The sequence below is a fragment of the Lissotriton vulgaris genome, chromosome 11, assembly GCF_964263255.1.
Source record: "Lissotriton vulgaris chromosome 11, aLisVul1.2, whole genome shotgun sequence".
Taxonomy (NCBI): Eukaryota; Metazoa; Chordata; class Amphibia; order Caudata; family Salamandridae; genus Lissotriton; species Lissotriton vulgaris.
In genome coordinates this window covers 358,405,732-358,426,872 of record NC_141699.1, presented here as the reverse complement: position 1 = coordinate 358,426,872, position 21,141 = coordinate 358,405,732, and the positions used below count along the sequence as shown (strand labels likewise).

At 47.1% G+C, this 21,141-nt stretch overlaps 1 protein-coding gene across 1 annotated transcript in view; it reads left to right on the top strand.

Annotated features, from left to right (window-relative positions):
* The window catches only part of STARD7 (StAR related lipid transfer domain containing 7), a 158,624-nt gene that overhangs the window by 106,864 nt on the left and 30,619 nt on the right, over nt 1-21,141 (top strand). Inside the window, exons 4-5 of the mRNA XM_086943331.1 lie at nt 5,205-5,254; nt 6,404-6,514. Of these exons, the coding sequence (XP_086799457.1) occupies nt 5,205-5,254; nt 6,404-6,514 (161 nt within the window). The remainder of the gene's footprint in view (nt 1-5,204; nt 5,255-6,403; nt 6,515-21,141) is intronic.

Genomic DNA, 21,141 nt, shown 5'->3' with positions numbered 1-21,141 from the left:
GGCGGGCCCTCTGTGGCCCTCAGAGGCACAAAGAGGCCGGGACGGGCCACCACCCTTACTATTCCTTTTCATCAAAGAGGTACTGTGATTCCCCTTATCATTTCTATCAGCCCACTGTTTGCTATTTTGCACCATACCATGTCTATCTGGGAGGAGCTCAATGCCATGTGTGGAACTCAATATATCCCTGACCTTTTACCCTCCATAAGCACAGTCACCAACCCAGAGGTTTTTAACGCCACCCTGGAGATGTCACCTCTGTGTGTTAACAAACTCCAATCTCCACTCCTAGCACTACCGGGTGGGCAGAACACCAAAAGAAAGACCGATGATGCCATCATCAACGGGAAGCCAGCCAAAACTCCAAAACTATGCCCCAGTCCCTCTCAGCACCACTCCAATGTCAGCTTGGTGTCGGGGGATATGGAGCATGGAAAAATGGAAAACTCCCCATCATTCCAACAACCAACTTTATTGGCCCAGCTCGAGCACCTATTAACCTCCCTAATTTCACCATTGGTGGAAAAAATCAACGATCTGGGGGACAGGATATCTAACATTGAACTGATAGTTAAAACACATATTCCATCAGGAACCAAACCAGCATCATCAGGCCCTCCGATCCCCCTCATTGCTCTGGAAAAACCCATACTGAATTCCCGCAGGAATGCGCATTCTCAAACTATATCGTTGGTACAAACAAACCACACTGAGGCAAAAATTGAACCTATTAGAATGCCACGAATAAACCTACCCCCCGAAGCCGCCCCCTATGTGACCGTTGTCTCCGGGATTCCACCACTAACACACGGAAAAGTTGAAACACGCCAAGACTTACTACATAAGGCCATGTTTTGGTTACAGACTAACAGACCTCTGCCACCTGACCTAGATGGGGGTATCTTAAGTGTTAGGAGGGTGGGGTGGTTGGGCACTTTGCCAAAAAACATTCCAGGGGACTTGGTCCTAATTAGATTCAAGCAAAGGAAAACAGCCCCTTACTTACGATCCTGCAAGTATAAAGAGGGGGATGGCCCAATGAGTATCTGGGACTTACATGACTTTTATCCAAGCTTTACATCCACCCAGATATCAAGAACCCAAGGGCCAACGTAAAAATGCTGTTTCTTCTTTTATTAGAATTTCGTATACTATTTTTTTTTTCTAGCTATGAAAATTTTGTGGTTTCCCTGATCCCCTTTTCTCTTTTTTTAAAAATAATGCAGTTTTAAACTTTATTAGATCAGCTTTGGTGATCAGAAATAGATATTGATGGAATTTGGTTTTAGAAAAATTTTGTAAACATGTATTGTGATTTTATGGTTGATTAATTCCAATGTCTTTTTAAAAATTGTCTATGGTTACTTTTATGGTTTCTTCATGAAATCGAAATAAAGTTTTGAAACTGAAACTAATCCTGTAGAGCCAATTTTGTATAATTTTTTGTCACTTTTGCGCCGCTCACGCTGTACATACCCAGCACTTGTTTTCTCCACTCTTCACTCATTGTATATATCACCTTATCACCAAGTGCACTCGGGTTGTCACATGATTCTCTCTGCACAGTGCAACAACATACTGTAATTCCATGTGATACATCTTTTCCCGAAATGGTGAATAACAACCCTTTAAATCATATGAGCCTCCTTGTTTCTTGTTCATGTAATGCTGACTGCATACATTTATTAATTGTCTAAATATTGTTACCTGTTGGGAACTGTTACTTTCTACTCTCGAAGCCTCACAGCATTCTCGTAGCCCGCCCATCTTATCAGTTCCTTTTTCCAAACCTCTCCCCGAGGTCCCCCTGAGGCTTTCCAGTTCCTGGTTATTTTCCTCTTGGCCAGGATGCAAGCCAGGTCTTGGAACTTGATTGTGGCCTTAGTTTTGGCAGGATGCAGTAACCAATTCAAAAGACAGTGGCCAGGAGGGCACAGCACTTCCTTCTCAATTACCTTTCTCAGGATTCTCGTAATATGCTCCCAATAATCCACTACTCCCTGGCAGCTCCAAAACATGTGAATAAACGTGGCCCCATCTTCACCACATGTAGGACATTTCGCGTTGTCTTCTACAAAGTGTCTGTTAATCCTCCCCAGTGTGAGATACGTTCTGTGTAGTACATAACAATTGATACATTTGAGACAAGCGTTTCTGGACACCTTGGGTACTCTGTCCACTATTGTCTCCCAGTCCTTCTCCAGGAAGGGAATCCCCAAATGTTTCTCCATGTGGGTTCTAAGGGTGAATAGGGGTAGCAGAATATCCGCTCGCTGTCTATACAGGCAGGTAAGTGCTTTAATAGGCCCCAATGAGGTGAACGCATATTGACAGGGTCTGGCAGGAGATAGTTCTGCCATGCCCATCTCCCAGTGCCTACGAATGACTGCAATAACTGTGCCATGTAGGAGGATGTGACTGAGGGAGTTCATAACTCTTGCGAAACTCCTCAAACCGGAGGAATTCAGCCCCGAAAAGGGTCCCAACTGTTGTTGCACCCGCAGCCACCCAGTCTGTCAATTTTCACCAATCTTCCTCATGCGGCAGCGCCTCTAGTAATCTCAGTGGTGACCAATGAAATCAGACCTTGCTGTACCCTCCAGCATACGGTCCTCAGGAACACAGTAGCCATCCCCGAACAGGCCAACCCCAAGTACGGATATGTATATGGTCTCTTTCACAATGCTCCATACTGTTACATCCATTGGCTTTCAACGTGATTCTACTGGCTGGAAAAGGACCCTGATCTAGAAACACCAATTAATTATCTGCTCCTCCAACATGATGACAAGCGCTGCCCTCTTTTACTTTTAGAACACTTTAATTGTAACACTTTTATTTGAAGAAGTGGTTCGTTAGTGTTCTATTCTATTTTTTTTTTTTTTTAGCTTTTCCATCTTCCTGCTCCATGTATTTGAGAAGTAATGATGTTTACCAGCTTATGTATAATTTAAGCTAGGTGTCAATTAATGTGCACACTTTCCATACATGTGCAACTGGGCTGGTTTTCTACCAGCCTTGGCACTAAATATAGTCTAGCAGTAACCTGGCATAGTCAAAGCTGTTGCTTGACATGCGTTTATTGTTGAAATCTGAGCCCTCTGTGTGATCTTATGTCCGACTTGCCATGCGTGTCCTACAGGAAAGCAGGCAACATGGTTCCTTAGCTGCATGATTGTACAGTTATGGAGTTTGCAACAAACATTTGCAAAAATGTAGTTGACAATAGATTGGTGCATTGTTTTGAAGTTATGTAAGCTTACACCTGCTTGCCTGCCCTTTTCATACAGGTCTGAGCAGTTGGTGGTATTTTTATATCATTGAAGGGTTTTAATAAAGTGTGACTAACACTTGCAGGCTTCTATGCATTACTAAGAAAAAGGAGCTGTAGATACAGAAACTGCGCTGCCTGCTGCCAAGTTGTTATGACATAGCTAATTTTTCAAGTTTGAAATGTGTTGTAAAACATTGCTGCTTGGATCGCAAAGTTGTGGCTGGCTGGCATCTGTTTGAATGTTGGTATTTCCTACTAAGGGTCACCCAGAGAGCAGTGCAGACATTGGGCTTAATAACACACAAGCCTGTTGACTAGAAAGGCAGAGCCCTATTTTTAAAAAGGCTGGTGTGTCCTAAAGCAACCAAAACTAAAGTTGATAGGCGAGGTTACCTTGAGTCAGTGGAAACACCTGTTGAGTTTACACTTCTCAATTTTGGGTTCGATTTCTATGTGCTATTGCATGTGGCGACAAGCCAAGCTAAATTCTATTGTTGACGGGATGAAACTTGAATTTATTCCACAGTCCTTTTGTGATGAGCGACGGTGTGAATACGTGTCATTGTGCAGATCTGAAATGACTTCTAGAGACTGCACCTCTCAAGGTGTCTTATCAAGGTGTCACACTTAAATCCATAATTGGACCAGATTCCTTACAACTGCAGCAGGTTGCAGCCACAGGTCTAGGCCCAAACTATATGGCCAAATAGAAAAAAACTCATATTGAGGAAGATGGGGTTTTTATGAAGACTTTATCCAATTGATCTGGTTTTGAACTTTCAAAGAGCTATTTGACCTCTGGGTGTTTTGTCTTCAGTATTTAATGGATGTTAGCTTATGACATGTTATCGCATTTCTTAAGACATATGAGAAATAGCATGCCAATACAATTTTTTGCACAACCTTGCGGGTATGCATGAAGTAAAGTAACCAAAGATTGAGTTATGTTGGAACAAAAGGGCAAAATGGCTATGCTGGGAGACACTTATTATCTCACTCGTAAGTTCAATTTCTCAAGTGGCTCTAGGGTCACCACTTGCTAGCAAGAGCCCACCAGTTTTGGGACAGTGTCTTTGATTTTTTATTACTCCACTTGATGGAGCAGGTGAATGGTTAGCAGTGTCCGATCAAGTGAAGGATATGATAATGTCACCATCTGAACACCACTGACGTCCACCACCAATCTGAGATTATTGAACCCAGAAACTCCCACTGCTTCCATAAAGATTGCAGGGTGGAACTTAATTGTAACGGAACCACATCAGTCATTTGACTGAAGCTTGCATGTGAATGTCCATTCTAGAATTGTATAAGGCAATGGAAGCTGTGTTATCAAGCTAACGTTGGGAGGATAGTTGGGATCCAGCAGAGCCTTCTCTTCTTAAGAAGTGTATTCATGGCTGAATATTTGAGATCTTGATGCATTTTGTATGACCTCAGTGACTAACTGTTAATTAAGTTCCAGGGTATTCGAGCTGTACAGAATAGATGGCCCTGAAATAGGTGAAGTAGAACACCATCCTAGGGTGAACACAGTCCTCGACTAAAGGAAAGGAGTTCCCCAAATGTGTTTTTAGTCAAAGTACTACAACTTCTTTTTGACCCTTTACTTTTGCATGTAGGAGCGCTTTCTGTAGATCAAAGGACCGTTTCTCCTTCCTCTCCCTATGTTTGTGCTGCTCTGTCCAATAACGCAAGATCAGAGTAACACTACTCACCCTTAGCATTTTTTCACTACATAAAGAGTATCATCTTGCCCCACCTACGTTTAAGTCCATCATCTTCTGTTCCTATAATGGCTTTACTCCTAGAATACTGTACTGAATAGAGCGGACTCTTAAACTCCACTTGTTTATCTACCTATATATGAACAATCAAGATTGAGATCTTTGACCTCCCTACTTACTTTTTCCTGTTTTTGTTCTTGCAGTGTTTGGGACATACAGAGATGTCACACCCAGGCAATTTTTTAATGTACAGGTAAGCAGTTTCTACAAGGGTCTGCTTTGCTCACATGCCTCTATTGGTTGAACACTGATTGAAATGTGCATTCCATATCTCATTAGAGCATGAGTGATGAATCACTAGTCACACAGTGAGCAATTCATCTCTGCACACTCATTCACAAACCCTTGAGTGCTCTTTGCAGCAAAAGTCATAAGCGCATTACCAATTTGAACTACAGAGAGGGGAATTGTAATGTTTTTTTCTTCTCCAGTCTGATAATGGTCTAGTTGTGCAATGAAAACTCACAAATGAGTGTTTTAGTGAGACAGAGAAGGGAGAAGGATATGTAGAGTGCTCCATTGGAAGTCTGAAATCTTAGGGAAAAAGAGCTGAACATACTCAGTGAGTATCAAGTAGAAGTAAATGGGAGTCTATGCGGAGAGAGACAAAAAGACATGGCAAAGTTGTGATGTGAGCAGAAAAACACATGACGATGAATGAACTGGAGAACATTGTAGGAAAGACAAATTACAGAGAACATAGAGAGGGACCAATTTAAGCAATTAAGAAGTGGAGGACTTGTGTGGCGGGTGCAGGATTGTGTGAGATAGTGGGAGAAATAAAGAGGAGGGGTAACAATTTGGGAAGAGAATTAAGAAATACTGTGGTAAAAAGACGCTGAGAAAGAAGTGAAAGAACACAAAGTGAAAGTAATCTGAAAAATGTCGTGCTTTAAGAAATATATTACCTCATCTGCTGCCAGAGGCTGTGAGTAAAGAAACCTATGGAAATGGTTATTGAACCCCCTAAAGGAACTCTGAATGTGTGACTCATTGCTCAGCTCTACTCTGGCCATCTGTATTTGTTGTTCAACCTTCTGGAGGTACTGTACTCTGGCACCCAATTATGCAGGGAATATAGCTGCCCATGGAGCATTGAGTAAATCCCCAAGAAGGAAACTGTCTGTCCTCACTGACAGTTGTAGCTATTCAAAGAAAGAGCACAGTCCAAAAACGTGAGCATGAAAATGAAAGAAGGGCATCCAAGTCTTGCTGTATTCCATCTCGCTCTTCTAAAGAAACACTGTCACAACGCATGGTGGGGTAATTCAGCACATAAGTGCGGCTAGTAACTGGACTAGCTTCAGATTCAGTAACAGCATTGTGTTCTTATTCTTCCCAGCTTGACACAGAGTACCGGAAGAAATGGGACGCACTGGTAATTAAACTTGAAGTGATCGAGCGTGATGCTTTCTCAGGGTCAGAGATCGTTCACTGGGTGACCCATTTTCCGGTATGTTCTAATTATCATATTTGTAGAAGTTGTTCGTTTGAGATCATCTCACTTTTCTGGGGTTAGTGGTATTGTGGCAGTGTCTTTATTCTTTGGGTAATGACATCCTAATCTGGGTTTGTGAATTAGGGGTTGTAGTCCTTTTTTCATAATGTATATCCATTTCTAGCAGTGCCCTGACTTGACAAATTGCTGAGATGATTTCTCACTGTTCGTTCTTTGGGTTGTGCATGGTTCTCCTTAAATTTTGTACCACTCTGGAGGTAAATGTGTTGTACTCTACACTTCTCCAGTTTCACTGGGTGATGTTTTTGTTGGAGATCCTTTTCATCCTTGGTTCTATTTATGATGTGTCTTTTATGTACTATCTTTACCCTGTCTTTGTTCTGAAGAGGATGTATATAATGTTTATCCACTCTCTCACTATGTTTAGTTTCTTGACTAGTCTGTGCAGTGAGTTTTGAATGTATCAATTTGGTGTTGTCTATTTGCGTTGTTTTTTTCTTTGTCTTTCTATGAGTCTGATTGATATCCAGTTTCACCCTTTGTGAATTTGAAGTCATGATAACATTGATATGGTCTTCTCCCTATTTATTGTAAGCCCTATTTACAAAGTTATCAGAAAAGAATTGTGGTTTGCTCTGGGTTTTGCCTTGTTTCAAGGAAGCCTTGGACTTTTTGCCTCTCTGAAGGCATTGCAGAAGTAACCATTGGAATATGTCATATATTCACAGAGTAGTAGAGTATTTGACAATGTTTGCATAGTGAAATGTAACAGATCCATATTTCCGCGTGCCAAGATGTAATCCATGAGTGGATCTGCACTTAAGCTTTTTTTATGTTTGGATGTTCATTTCCCTTTCCCACTCGGACAACATTTACTCAAAGCTGTGATTTGAGTGAATTGCCAGTGTTTTGGGGGTGGCAGTCTTCTTGCAGATTGTTAGTGAAAACTATTACTAACAGGTATGCAACTTTTTAGTTATTCACCAAATTGCACTTGAGGAAACTCCACATAATCCATACTTTCATTCTGTGAATCAGTTGTGAGATTCGGCCCATACAGTGCTTTTATTTGTGCACCTGACCTGAACTTGGGTTGCACAGTACATTGTGCATCTGGCCCTCTGTAACTTTCTGGGTTGTCTGTTATCCAGTCTTATTATCACATTTTAAGATCCTCTGGAAAGGTCTGCTTGATCAGAATGCCACATTTCCATAACATGAGTTCAAGGAAGACTTTTGCTAAATAAGGATTTAACTCCTCATACCAGAAGGTTTCTGGTTGCATCATTTTGATCTAGAGAGCTCTGCTTATATCTAATATCTACGCTTCTAATGTGTGATGCTGTATTTAATATGTGATGTTCCCCATTATTATCTGGGCGTTTGCAGGGTGTAATTAAAAGATGCACTTCCCCTTGTATTGTTTGAGATTGTAAAAGTCTCTTATATGAACAATTTTCGATTGTTTGTGGAAGTAGCCTCTACCTCGCTAATTTTAGAAATCTACCTTGACTCCGAGTTAATTGAGCACAGTACAAAATCAGTGCTCACACAACACAGGAGTATAAGGGATATGTCCTTGTGCTTACAAACTTAATATGATTTAGTCACAGACTGTTCTAGTTCAAAAGGATACATATATTTAATTTGTTTAGGCAGGCAAGCTTCTAGGCGTTTCAGGCAGGCCATCAGCCCTCCATCAGAAAGTGCAGACTACAGGTATTGTCTCCTCATCTCTGGGAGGCTGGCTGTTAGGCAGACATCAGCCCTTATTACATAGCAGTTTTTAGTGTACTCTGCAGAGTTCTCCCTTCCTTGGTCAAGAAGAACTTGGAAAGGGAATAAAGTGATGTAGTCTGGATCCCACTTTTATATATGTTTGTCACTGGAGACACGCTCTAAGATTTCAGAACTGGTTTGGTTGATTCTGTTTTAAATATCATTTTCAGGCGGCTTCCAGACAGTCTTTGTGTAAGATGATGGCCTGCATGGCAAGATGCAGAATGGCTGGCTTCAAGAAGTAGTACCCAAAACAAGGGATAAATTAAGTATGTGTCCTGCAAGTTTAAGGACACTAGCTGGTCTTCTACTTCGAGTGCCAACAGAACCCAATTCAAAGAGAGCATCTTGAACTTTTCCTTGTGCAGGAACAAGTTCCAGACCCTGTAGTTTAAGATCATACTTTGACATACCGATCTTGCAGCCTCAGAAGAGATACTTGTGCACCTACTATGCCCTCCGAGCAGACCGCCCGGTCGGCAAGGCGGGGGGTGGTGTGGCTATGATTATCCGCTCCACTTTGAAATTCCAACTTCTCGCTCACCCCCCTATACCCAACGTGGACTACTTGGTGGCCCGTTCGCTCAATCTTCCTGTACCTCTGACCGTCGTTCTCATGTACCGCCCCCCCAAGCCATGCCTTTATTTGTTGCGGCTTTTCAGGATCTTTTGGCCACTCTGGTGGTCAACACCTCTTCGGTCATCCTGCTTGGCGATTTTAACTTCTGGCCAGGTGACCCCAGGGAAGACGCGGCTTCCAAAGACTTTTCTGCTACCCTCCAGAGCCTGAACCTAACATCCCACATTTTGGCTCCCACCCATGCCCAGGGCCATATCCTGGACCAACTCTGGTCACTACGCTGCGACGTCTCACCTCCTTCTATACTCTCTTGCATCTGGTCCGACCACGCCATTATTTCATTTCGTATTCACTCGGCTTCCGCCGATAAGCTGCCTCCACCCAAAAATATTCTGGCGCCCAGTTGGAATCAAACTGACCTTAACTCTCTCTCGCTTTCCCTTTCTTCAGCTCCGGATCTTACTGACCTTTCTTTGGATTCGCAGACAGATGCCATCAGTATCTGGCTCTCCTCTTCCTGCGATCAGGTCGCCCCGTTTAAGAAGGTCAAATCTGTTCGCCCTTATGATGCGCACAAATGGTTCACCAACGAGCTCAAAGATCTCAAACTTGATCTTAGGAGGTCGGAGCGTCATTGGAGACGGAACTATTGCCCTACTCTCCGCGCTAAATACAAACTTCTTCTGAACGACTATAAAAGAGCGATCCTTGCGGCCAAAACCAAATACTTTACTGAGAGAGTTGCCCTATCTGCTAACAAATCCCGAGAAATCTTCTCCCTGGTTCACAACCTGGCTACCTCCGACCGCACCAGTACCAGTACTGTTCCTTCTCAGACCCTCTGTTCTTCACTCAATGACTACTTCGTTGATAAAATCACCAACATCAAGGCCAACATCCCTACGGTACTCCAACCTGGCCTCTCATGCTCCCTCTCCCCGCCTCCCTCCTCTCTGGATCATTTCCCCCCCCCCATCTCTACGGACCGCTTCCTTAACCTGCTTACAAAAGTCAAGTCCGGATCTCCGGCGGACTGTGCTCCTGCACGGATCCTCAAAACTCTCTTCACTAGCTGTTCTGCCCCCCCTCTTGCCCTTCTTAATGCCTCCTTAGCCCTAGGCTCTGTTCCTTCATCTTTTAAATCCGCTATCGTTCTCCCTATTCTTAAAAAACCTGGTTTGGATCCCTCTCTCCCTTCTAATTTTAGGCCTATCTCTCTTCTCCCTTATTTGGGTAAGATCCTTGAAAGCCATGTTACATCTTGCCTGTCCAACTTCATTGAGGAGCACCACCTCTTGGCCTCCCATCAGGCAGGCTTTCGCCCAGGCCATTCCACGGAGTCAGTGGTCATCGCGGTCCTGGACGAACTCAAAGGGAAAGCTGACATCAATCTCCCTCAGGCCCTGGTCCTCCTCGATCTGTCCGCTGCGTTTGACACGGTCGATCATTCCATTCTTCTCGACCGTGTCAGCGCAGCGGGCATCCGGGGCGCTGCCTTTTCTTGGCTTGCGTCCTTTCTCCAGGGCAGGTCCCAAGCGGTTCAATTCTCGGGCTTCTCCGCTCCTCCCCGCCCGGTCACCTGTGGGGTCCCCCAAGGTTCCTCCCTCTCCCCTCTTCTCTTTAATCTCTATATCCACCCCCTCATCGCCTCTCTTCTCGAGCTGGGGGTCTCTGTGTATAACTACGCGGATGACCTCCAGCTCGTCTTTGATCTTTCTTCCCCTTCTGTCTCTCTTCCTAAGTTCTGTTCCACCTTAGTTATCATATCTGAATGGATGAGCATCAATCATTTGAAGCTCAATCCGGACAAGACGGAGCTTGTCCTCACGGGTGGTCCCTCTAACCCCTGGTCCCCAGCTCATTGGCCCCCTTCTTTTGGTTCCCCTCCCTCTCCGGTTTCTTCTGTTCGAACCTTGGGCATCAAGGTCAGCCACGACCTTACTATGCACGCCCAAGTCAGCTCAGTTGTATCCTCCTGTTTTCTCTCTCTCCGCCTCATTCGGAAAATCTCTCGTTATTTTTCTACGGATGCCCTCAAAACCATAGTCATGGCCCTAATCACCTCTCGCCTTGACTATGGGAATGGCTTGTACGTGGGCAAACCCGCCGTCTTCAGGCCATTCAAAACCAGGCTGCCCGTCTCATTCTTCGCCTTCCCAAATCTTCCCACATTACTCCTGCACTCAAGTCCCTCCAGTGGCTTCCTGTCCACTTCAGATCTTTTTTTAAATTAGCTTGCATGGCCTTTCGCGCTCACACCCACTCTGCTCCCCTCTTTATCGGATCTCTCATCTCTCCTCACGTCCCCAGTCGCCCTCTCCGCTCCTCCTCTCTCTCCCTTTTCCATATTCCCCGCTTTCGCAAATCCAGTACGGGAGGCACCCGATTCTCGGTTTTGGCCCCCCCGGTTCTGGAACAGCCTTCCTCTGTCCATCCGCTCCATCCCTATTTATACTCCCTTCCGTAAAGCTCTTAAAACTTTTCTGTTCTCCCAGGCCTTCCCTTGTTAGTTTTCCCGAGTCCCCTCTGTGAGTCTGGTCTAACCCTCAGCGCCAGGAAGCCGCTTGGCCGCAGTGCGCTTAATCAAGTCTTTTTTTCATTTCATTTCATTTCGTGGTAGAGTACACTCAAGGCCAGTTTGCAGTCTTACCATTTGGGTTGACATCATCACCTCAAGTCTTCATCAAGGTGGTGGTTGAGGTTTATCTAAGAAGGCATGGGATCTCTATTACAGTACCTAGGCGACTGCTCATCTCTCCATAAATGGTGTTGCTTCACTTGCAGACAACAGCTTACATGCTGTTCATCTTGGGCTTTTTCCTCAATATGCATAAGACTTATCTAGAACCCTCTCAGTGCCTACTGTTCCTAGGGGCAATACCGGACACAACATTGCTTCTAGCTTTCCATCCACCCCAGATAATCAGGGACATTCTGGATATGATTTTGATGTTTCAGGAGGGACCTCTGATTCTAGTCCTGATGGTTCTTTGCCTGCTACCTTCCTGCATCCTTCTAGTCTAGTCATGTGTACATGCTGCCACATAAGGGCACTCCAGTGGTGTCCCAATAGGAATTGGATCCTGCAGGAAGATGATGTCAGACTCATCACAATCTCAATGGACACGGTGGCATACCTGGGCTGGTTGTCAGTGGAGAAGCACTTGTCCCAATGTCACATGGTTACATTAGGCCCTAACAGAAACGGCATTTTAGATGCTCAAGTTCTCAAGTTGCCTTTTTGCCCTAAACACAATGACATTTGACACATTTATTTTCATGCACATCAGCGGTGTTTCCTCATCAGGGGCGGAGGAGCGTCCACCCCGCCTGCTGTGAGCGCAGCAGTACACATAAAATACTAAAATGGACTTTACCATTTTATTATTCTTTATCCTGCAGGCCCGCTCTGCTCAGACGCCAGTGTGTGGGTGGGGCAGCTTCCTGCAGATTGCTGGATGACTGCTGCCCCTGCCAGTGCTCAGTGCGCATATCAAATTGGCCTGTTGGTAAACAGCCGGCCTATCCAACATGAGCACTTTAGACACTACAATTGGGATTGCATGCACAGGCCCCCAGCCTCAAAGTGAGCACTGGGGTAGCCTGCTCCAACCAATCATGGAGCTGCTCTCAGCATGAGGGCAGCTCCAGGATTGGTTGGATTTGTACAGGAAGTCCTTCCATTTCCTCTATCACGGAGAGGAGAGCCACCGATCGGAGGGCCATACCCATTGATGGCTGCATCGCCATCTTGGTGAGTTTTTCGGCTTCGCACCCCACCAAAGTTTTATGTTACTAGCTGCCCTGGAGGGCAATATTCTTCTAACTCCGTTTTGCTTAAAATATCGCTTCGTAGGCTCTCTATCAATACACCTTGAGCATTCTGTACAAGGGCTAAGTTCATCATGCCAGATGTTATTTGTTTTAGCCGCTCGGTGACAGAGCTAGCACAATAGAATAAACAATAGCGGGCTGACTGAGGCTCTGGCAATGTAATATGGATGATGTTATTATATATACGGCAATCAATACTAGTTTAGACAGAGGAGCATTTCGCTGACACTGAGAGGTCGACCCATGCCAAAATTCCAACCCAGCTGATTTGTTTACCTCATGCGAGGGGTGCTGACAAATTGTCCACTAAGACAGGCAGCTTGATAACATTTACCCATAGGTAACGGGGAACTGGAGCACCCTCCAGGGATTTGGCAGATTCACTCACCCGATAGATGATAGGTTAGGATGCGCTAGGCAGGACTACAAGATGTTACAGTACTTGTATGCAACTATATATTCTCTGTAATCAGCAGAATAGTTGAACTGTTAATCTTTTTCACCATTCTCGCAGTGCTAATCACATTATTCTGTTGCCTTCTATTGATTATTACAGCACAAGTATTTTACTCGAGAATCACAGTGATTCAATAAATATTGGAACACTTTACTATGTATATCTTGTGCATCTCTTTGGGTATGGGTATGTAAGTAACTAAGTGAAAGTGTTCTAGATCTGTTACCACGTTTACCTTGGAGCCAGGGTTGTCATGTTCTGAGGTCACACATCCATTTGTTACCCTGTAAGGTTAGGGATGCAGATGGTGCACTGTGAGCTTGCAGAACTTAGGCCAACATATCCCGATGGTGTGCGTGGAATCAGTCTCTCACATTTCTGGTAGTTCTGTTGTCCAACAAACTACCAGTTTTACTTGGGAAATTATAAGCTGTACAAATACAAAGGAGCATGGCCTTCTATCTGCCACCCTCCATTACTACAGTGATGACCGATTCATCCACCCTTTATTGAGGTGCTCATCTGGAGGAAATGAAGATGAGGCCTCTGATTTCTGACTAAAGCATGTGCAGCACATCAATCTGCTTTGAACTGACCTCGGTCTGCCTCCCATATCTATGGGGTCAGTCTGTTAAGATATTAACAAACAATACGACCGCAATGGGATACATAAATAAATGTAGAGTTGGGTCTCACTGTCTTCCCTGAGAAGTGCTGAGCTCTGGGGTTGGGCGCGCCAGCATGGAATCTGGCCAGGGGCGTCCCACAGGCCCCTGCAGTTCATGCGGTGCAGGGGGCCCTCGATCCTTTCAGGCCCCAAACAATTCAGAGGGGCCTTATTCCACCTAGGTCAAGTGAATATTTGTGAGATATGGGATACATAGTGGCCCCTCCTAACATTCCGCAAGGGAGCCCATCATTTTACGTTTCGCCACTGGATCTGGCTAGTCACCAACCATATGTCCAGTTTTCGGAACACCAGGACAGACCGCCTCAGTTGGCATCATCTTGCCAACCATGAGTGGCATCTTTACCCGAAGGTGGTCCAGTACATATTTGCCCTGTGGGTCACCCGTCAGGTGGACCTCATTGCCTCTTGACCTTGCCCTCCGTTCTGTGCCCTCCAGTATCAGCTTCAGGTAGGCTGGTGGAACACATTTTGTTTGAGGTGGACCTTTCCCCTGCACTACACGGTTTCTCCTATACCTGTGATTTATTGTTCTGAGGAAGAATCATGAGAACTGGGCCCAATTCATCTTCATTGCCCCTACCTGGACGAGAAGGGTCTGGTACGCAGACCACCTGTGCCTCTTCATATGTGTCCTGCTGTATCTACCTCGTAGGGCAGACCTTCTCTCCTAACTGGAGGGACAGGTACTGCATCCCGATCTCTAGAGCCTCTACCGTCATGCCGGGAGCAGGGATGATTGAACTCCTTCCCGCTGTCTTCAAAGAAGGTTGATGTAATAGTATTGGTTCGACACCTCTCCACCAAGACTGTCTACACTGGAAGGTAAAATAAGTTTGTTGCCTTGTATGCGAAGAAGAACAAGGATCCTTTGAAGGATTGCCTACAGAGGTCCTTTATATTGTCATCTTAGTGGCCCAGCAGGGCTGGGCTGTGGGCACATTCAAGGGATACATTGCTGCCTTTTTTTACATTTCTCTATCTTCCAGACCAACCATCCCTTTTCAAATCTCCTATCATGATCAAGTTTGTCAGAGCGTTGACTCATATGTTGACCCATCCTCTTTTTTTGACGCCTCAACTGTATTTAAACCTTGTTTTGTCTTTTCTCATGGATTTTCCATTTGAGCCCCTCCACAGTTGCCTGTTGACATTCACAACAGTTTTTTCAGGGGCCCTTACATTGTCACAGCACGTCCGTGAGTTGCGAGCACTGAGTAGAGGCCTGCCCATCACATACTTCTTTCTAGAAAAATTGGTTATGAAAACCACAGCTGTTTTACTTCCTAAGGTGGCTATCCCTGTCCATCTGCAACAATTTACCACCATCAACCCATCCTGCCAAGGAAGAGGAGAGGGTTGCACTAGCTGATCCCCCAGAAGGGCAATTCTTTAGGTTTCGCCTGGCGATCCGCTGCGCAGCAGCGTTCGCGCAGGCGAAATCTTTTGAGAATAGTATGTGGGCATTGTCCCGCCTCTGTCTTCCATTGGCTAGCTCCATAAATGGAGGCTAGCCATTGGAAGAGAGAGGCGTCCGTCATTGTGCGAGGCGATTTGTGGGCGTTCCGTCAAATTTTTCTCATCCCGCCCCTTTGTGACGTCATTCCGGCGGTGGGCGGATGTTGTTTATTTTTTTTGTCTCTGCATGTTTGTTTCATTTCCAACGTGTGCTTTGCAGGGGTGGGCTGCGCGATTTCACTTTCCTTGAGTTGCTAGCAGGTAAGCGGCATATTTTAATACTTTTTTTATCCCGTTCCCGCCCCCCCTCCCTCCTGCTGTCCAGTCCGTGTGCCCGTCCCCCTCCCGCTGTCCGGTCCGTGTGCCCGTCCCCCCTCCCGCTGTCCGGTCCGTGTGCCCGTCCCCCCTCCCGCTGTCCGGTCCGTGTGCCCGTCCCCCCTCCCGCTGTCCGGTCCGTGTGCCCGTCCCCCCTCCCGCTGTCCGGTCCGTGTGCCCGTCCCCCCTCCCGCTGTCCGGTCCGTGTGCCCGTCCCCCCTCCCGCTGTCCTGTCCGTCTGCCCGTCCCCCCCCCGCTGTCCGTGAGCCCGTCCCCCCTCCCGCTGTCCGTGAGCCCGTCCCCCCTTCCGCTGTCCGTGAGCCCGTCCCCCCTTCCGCTGTCCGTGAGCCCGTCCCCCCTTCCGCTGTCCGTGAGCCCGTCCCCCCTTCCGCTGTCCGTGAGCCCGTCCCCCCTTCCGCTGTCCGTGAGCCCGTCCCCCCTTCCGCTGTCCGTGAGCCCGTCCCCCCTCCCGCTGTCCGTGAGCCCGTCCCCCCTGCCGCTGTCCGTGAGCCCGTCCCCCCTGCCGCTGTCCGTGAGCCCGTCCCCCCCTCCCGCTGTCCGTGTGCCCCTCCCGCTGTCCGTGTGCCCCTCCCCCTCCCGCTGTCCGTGAGCCCCTCCCCCTCCCGCTGTCCGTGAGCCCGCCCCCCCTCCCGCTGTCCGTGAGCCCGTCCCCCCTCCCGCTGTCCGTGAGCCCGTCCCCCCTCCCGCTGTCCGTGAGCCCGTCCCCCCCCCTCCCGCTGTCCGTGTGCCCGTCCCCCCCTCCCGCTGTCCGTGAGCCCGTCCCCCCTTCCAGTTTCGAAATATATATGTTTGTATCTGTATCCTCAATGCAGACTTTTCCCGGGGAGGGCAGTAAATTAACACCATGCTGCCCGCAGACCGCAGTCCGGCATCTCTCACTGTCTGACCCCCAGTTGGTGCGTCTGTTGTTGTTCGTACCGTTTGGGGTCACTTCGGGCCTCTCCCAGGACAGCCTGGCAATGGATGCTTGTGGCAGTCAGGAATCAGCTCGAACTGAGAGGTGGAGTCAGGAGATCGGTGGTACTAGCTAGCTCACTGGCACGTATTTTATCATCAATGGAAGGATAAAATGCTGAGCCACCTTCCCTCAATGCAGACTTTTCCCATGCATGTTACAGAACGGTGCTACATTACGAGCAGTTAACACCCTCAGAACTCCCCCCTGTGAGCGAGCCACAGCTCAAGTGAACCCTGTCGTAACTAGCCTCTGGCTAACAATTTCACTCTAATAGCACGGGGACACTTGGCAGGTGTGATATACTGCAAACGGTTGTGCTGACGTGCACATTGGTAATATATTATGGATATGTTGTGTAATTTGCCTGCCCCCAACGAACCTCCCTGGGCAAGAGAGGCCGAAAGTGGGCAACCCAGAGGCAAAGGGTACACACGACAACATGTAGCGGGACGAGGCGCACTGCGCCACGTCGAGGCAGCTGTCCTGTTCTTGTAAACAGACACCTGATGGCGACCAGGGGCATGAGTCTTCCATACACGTCATACGAACGGACAGCACTTTAAAGGCCGGGATTTCTGAGTCCGTGCGCACGACGTGAAGTTACAACACCCCGGACGTGTAACTAGCCTCTGGCTGCCGGGGGGTGCTGCAGCTGCGATGGAGGGCCGGAGTGGACCTGGAAATGCCACTGTGAGTGACAAGTATACTTCTTGGGGGTGTCTCTCTGATTGACGTAAACCGTTCGTGCTTCACTTTTGGGGCCTTTGATGTCCCTCGGTCAGTGTCAGTTGGATAACAACCTCTTTGTTGGCTCTTGCCCATTCGTAATTCTATGTTTGCCGTTCAGTTACCCCTCCCCCATCCCCTATCTCTTTTAGTTATCTCGAGCCATGCACCCCACCCCTTCCCCCACGCATGTCTGCCTTTTTCTCTGGCAGAACGTCTTTTCACAAGAACACAGAACGTCATCAGATGGCATCTTCTAGCACCGCAGCTCTGCCACCTTAAGCCTTTTGGTAGCACAGGCCACACGGCCAGATGCCGGATTTCAGGGCAGGGCTCTTGCCGCCCCTGAGTCGTCATCCCTATCTGCCCATCTCTCCCTCAGTCACAGCATGTAATTATTACCTTCGGCCTAACATCTATCTATTGGTCTTGCACGGATTCCTGCCTGCCTTGAGACCCCCAGACAGCCGATTTGAACGCTGTCACTGGGAATCCTCCCTCGCTGCCGCCATCAACAGCGAGCGAGGTAGCTCCGCCCACTTCGCCGGCCACGCCCCCTTCCATCTGGCTAAAAGGGCGCGCTGAGCACTAGCGCGTCCCACTAAAAAACTCCTGAGGCGGAAAGCCGGGAGCTCTGCTAATTTTGCACACATTTTAAAAATGTACTTGTTATTTCGTGATTTTACTTGCCTGCATCTTGCACTGATTCCTGCCTGCCTTGAGACCCCCAGACAGCCGATTTGAACGCTGTCACGGGGAATCCTCCCTCGCTGCCGCCATCAACAGCGAGCGAGGTAGCTCCGCCCACTTCGCCGGCCACGCCCCCTTCCATCTGGCTAAAAGGGCGCGCTGAGCACTAGCGCGTCCCACTAACAAACTCCTGAGGCGGAAAGCCGGGAGCTCTGCTAATTTTGCACACATTTTAAAAATTTACTTGTGTTATTTCGTGATTTTACTTGCCTGCATCTTGCACTGATTCCTGCCTGCCTTGAGACCCCAGACAGCCGATTTGAACGCTGTCACGGGGAATCCTCCCTCGCTGCCGCCATCAACAGCGAGCGAGGTAGCTCCGCCCACTTCGCCGGCCACGCCCCCTTCCATCTGGCTAAAAGGGCGCGCTGAGCACTAGCGCGTCCCACTAACAAACTCCTGAGGCGGAAAGCCGGGAGCTCTGCTAATTTTGCACACATTTAAAAAATTTACTTGTGTTATTTCGTGATTTTACTTGCCTGCATCTTGCACTGATTCCTGCCTGCCTTGAGACCCCCAGACAGCCGATTTGAACGCTGTCACGGGGAATCCTCCCTCGCTGCCGCCATCAACGGCGACTTTACTGCGGACTTTCGGAAAGTTCAGTGCGGGGTTCCCCAAGGCTCCTCCCTATCCCCTCTTTTGTTTAATCTTTACATCGCCCCCCCTTATCTTTTCACTGCAGCAACTGGAGGTCGCCGTATTTAATTATGCGGACGACCTCCAGCTTGTCTTCAATCTGTCCTCTTCCCCTGCTTCTGTCCTTAATTTCCAATCTATCATGATTCACATCCGGGACTGGATGAACCACAACCATCTAAAACTCAACCCAGACAAGACCGAGCTGGTGTTGACAGGTGGTTCATCCAGCCCCTGGTCCCCTTTATTTTGGCCCCCTTCCCTAGGCCCATCACCTGTTCCCTCTACCTCAGTCAAAACACTAGGCATTAAGCTCAATTCTCAACTCACCCTTCACTCCCAGGTTAGCTCTGTCGTTTCTTCTTCTTTCCTTTCATTGCGCACTATACGCAACGTGTCCCGTTTTTTTTCATTTGATGCACTGAAATTGATTACCTTGGCGATGGTAGTCTCCCGCCTGGATTACGGCAACGCCCTATATGCTGGTATACCTGCATATAGTCTTCGGCGTTTGCAGCAGATCCAAAACCAGGCGGCGCGCCTGGTATTCAAGCTCCCAAAGTTTCACCACGTTACTCCCCTCCTAAAATCTCTACATTGGCTTCCTGTTCGTGCCAGTGTCCAGTTTAAGCTTGCTTCCATCACTTTTCAAGCTCGACTGGGCACGGCACCAGCCTTCATCTCTTCTGAGATTATCCCCTATGTTCCCTCCAGGGAACTGCGTTCATCTACTCAGTCTCTTCTCACAGTCCCACGGTTCCGGAGAAAGAAATGGGGAGGCTCAAAATTTGCGACCCTTGCCCCGCTCCTCTGTAACTCCCTGCCTCTTGAGCTTAGAGCCTTAACCCTATACCCGCAATTCCGGAAGCAGCTCAAAGCTCATCTGTTCACCAAATCCTTTAATTAACCCATTAGCAGCCTGTTTTCTTTATTCAGCCCCAACTCCTTCGGCCAGATTTTTGTTAGTAGTAGCGCCAAGAAACCGCTGGTGTACGTGCGCTGTATAAATATTTTAAAATTCAAATTCAAGCTGTCAACTGCCCCGCTTGCTGCATGTTCTGATGTGGCGGATTCTGTATTGCTGAAAATAAGTTACCCTTTGAAGTAAGTGATTTTTGGCTCTGCGATTTCCTGCTTTCAGCATATAATGCATCAAGGGTAGTAGTAACTGAAGGTTAATTCCATTGTGACTACATCACCCCGAGTAAGGCACATCATTTATAATGTGGTGCAGGTATTTGCACATCCGGTCTTGAGGTCCATCAGTTTTGCCATCAAAGTCCTGTTTCACTATATTTTAAATAATTCTTGCTTAACTGCTCGGAAAATATTTTTTTTAAATATTTTTTTTAACATTGCAGTCTTTTCTTATTTTTGGTGGAGCTTGATTGACTCAGTAGGAATGCCAGCATGCGTCATTGTTGGCTTTGCAAGTGTCGCCTCCCTCATTGTCTGCTCTTAGATGCATTGTCATCCTCTAATAAGAAAACCTGTGAATCTGGTAAGGTCGTTAGATAAAGGTGGAGGTGAAAGCTTAAGTAGGGATCAGCTAGGGTAGGTGTAGAGTGGCGCGGTAGTGTTACATTACCTTCGCTGTGTACAGCGGTAGTGTTAGCTTGTTAATGTTGCCATGGTGCCCTCTCTAAGTCAGCCCTTATGCTCTGTTCTGCGCCTTGCAAAGCTTCTGAATGCTTGATATGGGCAAGATTCCTTTGCATGTATAAATGAACAGAAACATTATTTGTTTATTTACATTTCCTTGATGATAACAGTTTCTAATGCGTGCGTCTGTGTAGTTCTCCATCGGGTGTAAATTGGCAAGCTTTAAAATAAATGTCCAACAATAGCAACTTTGCACCAGCTTGACAGGATTTTTGTCCCTTTTTTCATATTTACTTTTGCAAAAACGTGCACAGAGCGCAGACGATATCGGGAGTGAAAAAAAATAAAGCTTGGGAGAGGATGTGGTCTGATGGCAAAAACTGCCGACTGTGGTGCTGGAAACCAAGGTTCGAGCCTCCGGGTTGACTCCACATCCTGTGATTCTGGGCAAATTACTTTTAAAATGTTATAAGTAGAGCACGGGTGCCGCGATTATACCAAAATGAAAGAAATAGATAGAACATCTATTGCTTTCATTTTAGTATAATCGCGGCACCCACGCTTTACTTACAACATTTTAAAAGTAAAGTGCGGGTGCCGCGATTACAGACCTGAGAAAAGTGGAGTTGTTGGTGCCGGCACATTTTCCAAACCAGAATGCGACTCTAGGGAGCCACCCTTGTTCCACTACAGCCTTGAATGTTAAGTAATGTAACTGGTCCTTTTATAAAGCTCTCTTACTCCTTCGGGTACAGAAGTTCGCTATATAAAAACGCAAAGCGCATTAAATAAATAAATGTCACTTAAGGGGCCC